At 38.8% G+C, this 9,423-nt stretch overlaps 1 protein-coding gene across 1 annotated transcript in view; it reads left to right on the forward strand.

The window, feature by feature from the left end:
* The window catches only part of LOC135226728 (FK506-binding protein 15-like), a 194,941-nt gene that overhangs the window by 62,948 nt on the left and 122,570 nt on the right, over positions 1–9,423 (forward strand). The window contains 1 exon segment of the mRNA XM_064266437.1: positions 7,000–7,119. Coding sequence (XP_064122507.1) covers positions 7,000–7,119 — 120 coding nt within the window.

The raw sequence follows: 9,423 nt of genomic DNA on the forward strand, positions 1-9,423 counted from the left end.
GCTCCAGCCAGGCGCAGGCGCTAGCCAGGAGGGAGGAGCCAATCAGGCGCCAGCCACGGCGCGAGGCGCCAGCCAGGCGCGAGGCGCCAGCCAGCGCAAGGCTCCAGCCAGGCTCTAGGCGCCATTCAGGCGCAAGGCTCCAGCCAGGCGCGAGGCGCTAGCCAGGCTCCAGGCTTCACCCAGAAGAGATCTATATCAAAGAATGCCCTGGCCTTCTTTGAGACAATGTGATCTCCTAAGCACTTGACAATGCATTGATGATTCCTTCAAACACGCTGAGAATTAAAAGCGCATGAAGTGCGAGCTTTTCTGTATTCTTGTTCTTTCCTTAACAATATGTCATAAGGACATATTAGCTGTCACATACGGGAGATGCAACTCTGTGTTGACTTCCCATATCTGAAGGATGTCAAGATAACCTACGAGAGATCCTTCTCTCTTGGTTGATACGTGTCTGCGGATACATTGCTGGGATAGGAGCCGATACTGATCCTTAACTAGTGAGTTAAATTTTAGTTAACGTCGTGTTTTTTCTTTGGGTTGTTTGAAAGGAGTTTGGGGATAACTCTTTTCAACTTAAGCACTAACCCTCGTGTTAGATCAGGTGATCGGGATCGGTGTTGTGCTCCTTAATTATGCCACTAGGCATAGGCATATTGTCCATGTAAGAGGCTCTGTCGAGTAAATGGATAAGACTCCATCGACAGACCCACAAGAACTCTTAGCCATAGGTCACATCCTCGCTGAGGCTCTTGAGGCGAAGCAGATTCCTAGGCATTAGCCATGGAATCTTCCGCCTGAACAAGTAGGAACCAAGGTTTTATTTATTTATTACCTACAACGTATGTTGTTTACCTGTCTATTCAGTAAATAGTTGTCTCTTACCCACCACCAAGGGTGTCAATCAGCTAAGTATATATCTGCCGGGGAAGTTGCATGTACAAAAATGATATTGTTAGAATACAATAAAGTTTTGTACATACTTACCCGGCAGATATATACGATGAATGGCCCACCCAGCCTCCCCTCAGGAGACAGGTGGAAGAGAAAATCTGGTTCTAGAACGGGAACGGTTCCTATTCCTGCCACCCAGCGGCAGGGGGGTAGATCACCTGACCTACCTGCAGCGTGTGCCGCGAAATTCGAATTTCTGTCGGACGTCAGAGACATAAGCTAAGTATATATCTGCCGGGTAAGTATGTACAAAACTTTATTGTATTCTAACAATATCATTTTCTAATCCAACAATGCCCATGGTAGCCTTCAGTGTTATCCTGAATTATAACGAGGCGAAAGTGGGTGGAGCCTCATGAAGTCACCATTCTGACGATAATTATTGGTGAAGGTTTAAAGCCAATATACGGTACCGGCTATTTTTTTTCAGCAAATAGGTAGATAGCCAATAAATAAAATTGCTTGACATAGGATATAACAGTTATCAAATCAAGCTTGTCTACTATGTTTTTGGTAATTACCAACTATTCCCTACATCTTGTCAATCTGATTGTGACCTATAAAGTAGACTGTAATTGCTTTGGAAACTTATTTTGGGAGTTAGACTAATAATCGAAGTGTTTTTGTATTTATTAACATATTTTGTTGGTTTGTTCATTATGACAATTATCAGTGGGGAGGTTCCAGAGTTCATAAAGGTGTACTGCTTTGCTTGTATTTAAATTTGTATGTCATTGTTGCCAGAGGTTTAGCCTTCGTTACGTATAGCCAATCATCCATTGAGAAACAGGGAAGAAATGATGTCATAAGTTACGTAACGAGTGCGTTCGAAACCTTTTCTCTGAGTAAGTTGGCCCGTCTTCAAAAAAGGTCACTTTTACATTATAAGTACCAAATTTATTCAACCTACGTAGTGCAGAATACACTCAAAATTTATGTGTTGATATAATATGTATTCTGAATAAGCGCTATATTTATGAAATGCATAGATAAAAAGTTATTGCGAAAAAACCGTGTTACAGAGGCCCTGAATCTCATAGTAGTAACAAGGTATTTACTAGTGGAGAGGGGGATATGATCTGCGGAATAACCCTCGCTCACCTTCTGTCACTACCCACTTTTTCTTTGGCTGCCGACTAGTGCAGACATGCTTCATCCAACTGTCTACTTGAGGTGATCATGGATAAGATAGATGAGTAGCCTGCATCCCTGTTTGCTTGCATGTTTTTATGATTTATTTATTTTCTTCCGTCTTGCTTTTTTGTAATGAAGAAAACGAGCAACACTGTTGCAAAGGGCATTGATGTCCTTGTGGTTGGGCACATACTGTCACTAGCAACAGTGGACTTGCATCATTCTTTTTGTAGGGGGAAGACTTGTACCATTTTTTTCCTTCTGTTAGGAGCGTGCTGGGAGGGTTTTATCACAGTGGGAGAATTTTAGCAAGCAGAGAAAAAAGGTCAAAAAGCAATTGCCATCTTCCTTTTTGGGGAAATATACCCTGAAGACACCATTGAATCCTTGTACTATGCACCTCAATGACTGCGGCCATGTTAAGGAGTCATCTGTTCGTGGAGCATAGTAATGTTCCTGATGTTGTGGTTGGTTTGTCCTGGGAGTTGGTGCTTGGGTCCATCCCAGACAGGATAGTTGGTGTTTTCGGCTGTTTGACTGCTGGTTCTTATGTTATTTTGAATGAGGAAGTAGTTTTCGATGGACTGCACACCCTTCTCGTCATCTGTCTCCATTGCCGAAACAGGAGGAGGGAGACACGCAAGAGTTTTGTCTTTCTTTCTCAGAAGTTGTCGATCTCTTTCATGGTTTCAACAATTTGGAGAGTAGGACTCGGGCTCGGTCGTCTTACACTCCTTTCTGCTTGGAAGCCTTGCTGGGAGCTACGCAGGATCCCAAGACTTCATTTCAACTTCCCTCGTTGGGGCACGTCCAGTCGGTCTTGTATAAGGTTAATGCCTCTATTTCAGATCAAGACGGTTCCCTTCGTGCTAAGGCTCTCCCAAGCTGCTACCCCCGCCTATCACAAGGCATAAGAAGTACCATGCTACGAACTCTGCCTTTTTTGATGTCGCGTCATCTTAACCCAGACGTCATTCGTCTGAAACCGGGATGGACTTTGGAGCAGGTGAAGTCGGTGGCTCCATCGTTGTCTCCACAAGACGCCTCAGCATTGGAATATACGGCAGCCTCCATGTTGTAGACGGTTTCTTGGCTCTGGTCTGTGGTCAGAGCCAAGATAGCTTCTGACAGGGCCCGAGAAGGGTTGGTGACTGCGTCCTCTCTTGCCAGTTTGTTGCAGTCCGGAGGCAAGACGTTTTCATATATGGCTTACCTTCATGTTAATTTATGGGCTGACCTTCTCCTGATTAAAAGAGACATGGCTTTATCCAGGATGGAAAGATCAGTTGACCCTGAATCCTTGGAACGAATTATGCAATTTACATGTAAAACGTAGTTCTAGATATGAAAAAATCAGGTTACGTAGGCCGCTTCGGAACGAATTAATTTCGTAACCTGAGGCACTACTGTATTACTGAAATGAGAAAGGTTTACAATGATTTAAAGATGGAGTTTGACAGCGACCCACAACAAAAATGCAATACTAAAATAAACATACGATAAAAATTATGTATATTTTTATAAATACAACCCAATTAATAATGCCATTACATTTCTCCCTTTCAATAGTTGTATAGACTCCATATTATAATTTAACCTTATATCTCAAACCTACTAAAGTATTTACATAGTTCTGTGATAGGTTAGTCTACTGTCTACTGGTTAGTCATATAAATTTCCATGACACAATTTATTATTTTAGTATTTATTGGCTGTTAAGTTAGCTACTAAAACTTGCACATGTATGTTTGGCAAACATGAAAAAATAAAGAAGATAAATAGCAGAGATCCCATACGACAGTTGCTAGTCTAGTTCACCTACCCCCCACCCCCACCAGGTGAAAGACCAGAATGTTAAAAAAATGAAGAAAATACACTAAGTGGGGATTGCTGGGAGATTTGTTACTTAATATAGTTAGTATTGAAATAAATTATTATACTATAAAAACTTATGTTATTTGCTGTGAAATTTACATGTGATTAAGATAGCTGAGTACTACTATATTGTGGAGGAGGTATGTTCTCTGAGTGGCTATCTAAAAAAATCCCCAAGCCAGGTAGACTAATAGTTTCTTACAAGAAACTTAAATGTTCTTTACCCTCTGTGGTATCCTTCCTGGAGAGTACTGCTGCCAGAATTGGTGGTTGCAAAACCCTCATTAACAACTGCAAGAGTGACCCTTATAGGGGCTTGCTACATCCAGAGAAGTATGGGTTATTAAGGACTCTTTGCCTCAGTCTGACAAACCCAAAAGACAGCAAACTAAAACCACCACATGTAGATATGAAAGTATGCTACTTTACCTTCATGTTCCTCATAGCAACAAGATCTAATTAAGAAAAGAGGTGGAAATGAATAAGAATACTAGTTACTTTCTTTGTTGGCTTAGGAAACCACTGTCCCTGCTGCAACCAGAGGACTAAGGACTTTACAGTTCTTGTAAATAATCTTTACATCCTTAAGTTAATGTGATGCAAAAACAGGATTACACTTTCGGTGAGCTGCATTAAGTACCTCTGGTCGAAAGGCACATACATAATTGATTTTTACCTTCGGCTAGGGTAATAAAGCTGGATCAAGATTTTAATGCACTGAATTCCCTAAGCCTTTAACAAAAATAGACATTGCAATTTTGGACATAGGAAGACTTGGCCCACTAAGAGCACAAAACAGTTTAGTAACTGCCCAGGACTGTAAACCAGGAATGCATATGTGTCTCAGTAAATCCTTTGCCTAGAGTAATTCTTTGCTCTGATATGATGAAACTGCATTTCTACTTGAAAACATACTTATGAGAGAATGCTTGCAGCTCACAGACCTGTTTGACTGTTGCTAAAACTAGAAAAAGTGTCTTCTTAGTTAGATTTTTAAGAGGAAGGACTGCAGGGGTTCAAAAGGTTACTTCATAAGATATTTAAGAATACACTTAGGAGTTGAAGGCTTCTTTTAGTTCAAGATCATGAGAAATATACAGGATAGCATGTCTAAGAACAGAAGACAGCATTGACTTATTGCCTTTTATAGCTTGTACCAACAGGCCTTTAGCATACCTTAAAAATAAGAAGATTTCAGTTAAATTATCTACATATACAGTTGTGGGTACAAGAAATTCTTCTGGAAATGCACCACTTGTGGTAAATCACCCACTGTTGCTGATAGAGACATTTGGCAGGTTCTCTTCTGGACTTAGTACATATTGATTTCTAGAGACTCAAAAAGCATTTAGCTCTTAAGAGATGGTTGATAGTCTCTGGGTGGTTAGCTGGAGCAGATGGAGGTTTTGGTGGAACCTTAGAGACAGAGGCATCTTGAGCAGATCTTTCCTCAATGGGAGCAATCCAGGAATATCAATGGCTAAGGGAAGAAGGTTAGAAAACCATCCCTCTGAGGCCACCACAAAGCTGCAAGAGTCATTTTGGCATTGTAGGACATCCTCAACTTGTTCAGAACATTTCTGAGCATTGCCAAAGGAGGAAAGGCATAAGCAACCATATTGGACTAATCTTGTAGCATTGTGTCAACTGCTTAAGCCTGAGGGTCCTGGAATGGGGCACAATAGTTTGGAAGCTATGCATTGAGAGTCATGACAAATTCCACTATTGGAGACCCTCACAGTTTCCTTAGATCTTGACGGTAGGTGAAGAGACTTCTTGGTTGTTAAAACCTGATCCCTGCTTAGCTGATCTGCCAAGACATTAGCCTTCCCTGGAATGAACTGGGGAACTAGGACAATGTTCCTGGCTTCTGTCCACACAGAAGCTCTGGAGCTAACTGGAACACATTGTTCAATTTTGAAGGTGTGTTGACTGAGAGGACAACAACTTTGTCCCTGACCAAAGGTTCCTATGGCTGAAAACCTTTCTTGATTGCTAGCAGCTCCAAGTTGTTGATGTAAAGCTGTTTCTCTTCTGACCATAGACCTGAAAGCTGATGATTTCCCATAAAGGTATCCCAATCTTCTATAGAAGTGTTAGAAAACAATGTGAGGTCTGGGGTCCTCACCTGAAGACATAACCCTGACAGAAGCATTGAGTGCTCATTGCACCACTCAAGGGTTTCCTGAGGGAATGTAGGAACAGTTATGAGAAGAGTCTGGTTGAAAAGACCTTAGATAAAACTACACTTGTCTTACCCTCAACTGGGCCAGAACCACATTTTTTGAGAGGGGTCCACTGTAATTTGTATTTGTCACTGGTATGCAAACCAGAGCCTTTTATAAATTACACCCACCTCACCCGGGCCGGCTTTGTCTATGCCAAAGGAAATAGTGACTAGTGACAGTGAGTGAGGGTTTACTCACCCCTTTAACCACCAGTTAACTACCTTGATATCAGGTAAAATTTGTATTATCAGGAAAAATACAAATTTCTTTTATTTTATGTCAGTGTTCACCTTTTTTGTATTAAATTAAACACTACCACAAAGTGGTTGGATTGTGTTAGTGTTCACCAAAATATGTTATGTTAAGGAAAACATTTTTTCTTGAAATGGTAGGTTTTGGAAAATTGTGATTATTCAAAATGTGGACAGAATCATGCAGGGCAAACCAAAAGACTATTAACTTTCTGAATAATTTTCCTTGAAGAGGATGACTAATTAAAATTATCAATTAATTATTCTTGGCTTACTGTGCCAAATTAATTTTTGTGGCCAATGAATTTCAAAGATCAGAAATAAGTTTCTGTCTGTTACTTTTTTGTTCTAATTTATCATTTGACTTTTGTAAAATACTGTAGTATCATTACAAAGTTCAGGCTAACAGTGCAATACATACAAGTCTTAACATGCAGTATTATGAATAGATTTCAGAAGTCATATAGAAAGATAACTGAGAAATGAGAGGTGAAAGGTTGTAAATAGGTATTTGAATTATCATCTGTCATTTATTTTAATCCTTTCACTTTATCAAGGCTGAGGAATCCAAGTCTGGTCATCGAATTAAGCTGAAAGAAGGCTTAAGTAATTGGGAACTGCAATTGCTCGGGGCACAGAAGAACAGTCGACGTCTTGTCTTTATGCCAAGTTTGAAAGTAAGTGAAGTTTATAAGTGTATAGTATTAAGATATTGTTTAGTGAAAATTGTCCCTATAATGGCCATTGGGTTATTGGCTCTCATTTTCAGGTTCAAGGTTTATACAGTGATTGATGCTATGTATTATTTAATCAGTACAGTGTGATCTCTTATTTATTTGATCATTTAAATCTGCTTTGCAGTTATATATTTTAAAAATGCAATATAATGTACATAAGTTTTATATGAAGATTCGCTCTTACCGAGATAAAATCCATCAACTTTTAAGTAGGGGTACTCCTGAATGTTATTCTTCAAGGCATTCTATAGGCAGGTGGCTTCTTTGTCAGTATAGATGGTATTGAAGAATTCATCTATATATTGAGCATATATCTACAGTTTTGGATGGTATTTAAAGATTCTACCCTCAACATCTACCATGTACATATTTGCAAATACTAGGATGCCAAGGAGTGATCGCATAGTGGCTCCATATATCTGTTGAAAGAGGTCACCTCTATATCAGAGGAAATGGCCTCCTTGGTACATATTTGGAGAGGTCATAGAAGGGGATCTAGTGTATGTATATATATATATATATACACATATATGTATATAATTATCTATATACATATATATATATGTATATATATATATATATATATATATATATATATTATATTATATATATATATATAATATATATATATATATATATATATATGCTAAAAAATCACAGTAGATGCACGTGACTTCATAAATAAGCGAATACCACGGGAAATGATAGTCAGGAATCCAAGCGCTTTCGTCTTTATTCAGACATCGTCAAAGAGCTACTAAAGTACAATCGGAGAGGAAGGCCTCAGGTACAATCAAGATCAGGAATACCAGATGGTTAATTATCAAAAGGGTAAAAATTAAAAGGGATAATCCAGGATTATCAGATATCACACAGTCACAAACTTAAACAGATTCTGGCCCTAACCGAAATAACAAAGTATCTTTACAGTCCAAAACATGTAAAAACTGAATATATTAATTTTGTTGCTTATATTTATCTACAACTTTTTTCATTATGAAAGCATCAAGTTTAAATAAACCAAGACTTAAATTTAGAACATTTCTATTATTTGACTTGATAAAACAAGATTCAATGATATTCTTTTAACTGTGTCATTACATGGGACTAAGGCTCTTGCTTGACTCCAGTTAATAGGATGGTCTAAATCTCTCATATGTACAAATAATGCATTCGATATTTGCCCAGTTCTCACAGAATATTGATGTTGCTTAAGACGCTGTGAAAGAGATTTGCCAGTCTGTCCGTAATAGATTTTATCACACTTTTTGCAAGGAATTTCATATATGCAGCCTGGAAGATCTTTAGGAGAATTTTTGATTACTAAACTCTTGACATTAATATTACTGAAAACAACATTTATGTTAAAAAGCTTAAAATTCTAGGAATATCTAAAAACCTTTCATCATAAGGTAATTTTAGAATGTTATGCTTACTAAATTCAGTTTGTCATTAGTTGAATAAAATGTTTTTCTAGCTCTTTTCCATGCCACATCTACAAAAGTCCTTAGGTATTTAAGTTTCAATGCAATATCATAAATAGTTTTAATTTCAACGTCAATAAACTGCGGGCTACAGACACGTAAAGCCCTTAGGAACATCCCAGAAAAAACAGTGAAACTCGTCGAAAGGTCGCTCTGCTAGGCGAAGAATTCTCACTGGTAAAATCGACTTGGGCATCACTTGCTCGTTCATGCACTTCCGTAGAAAGTTGAGTCGGAGTTTCAGTTTTGTGAGCGATGATAAGAGCATTACAGAAGGATGTCACGAATAGAACAAGGCTCGGAAATTCAAAGAAAAGGCGTAGAAGTTGTCGTGTGGTTTCCATTATGCTTAAAAAATCACAGTAGATGCACGTGACTTCATAAATAAGCGAATACCACGGGAAATGATAGTCCAGGAATCCAAGCGCTTTCGTCTTATTCAGACATCGTCAAGGAGCTACTAAAGTACAATCGGAGAGGAAGGCTCAGGTACAAAACAAGATCAGGAATACCAGATGGTTAATTATCAAAAGGGTAAAAAAAGGCAGGAATTTTGACGAAGGAAAAATCTATTTCTGGGGCGATTGGCTCGTGTCGCCCTGCTGAAATAATCCTTTAACCATCCATTCTTTTCTAGGTAAATTGCACTAACTATTACCAGAGAATAAAATTAAGAAAATGGTCAGTACACTGACTCGCTCACCCTCTAAAAAGAAGTGTCGGTATGAATACTAGGGGCGCGTGTGAGAACCACTACCAC

This window comes from Macrobrachium nipponense, chromosome 15 (genome assembly GCF_015104395.2).
Source record: "Macrobrachium nipponense isolate FS-2020 chromosome 15, ASM1510439v2, whole genome shotgun sequence".
In the NCBI taxonomy this organism is placed as follows: Eukaryota; Metazoa; Arthropoda; class Malacostraca; order Decapoda; family Palaemonidae; genus Macrobrachium; species Macrobrachium nipponense.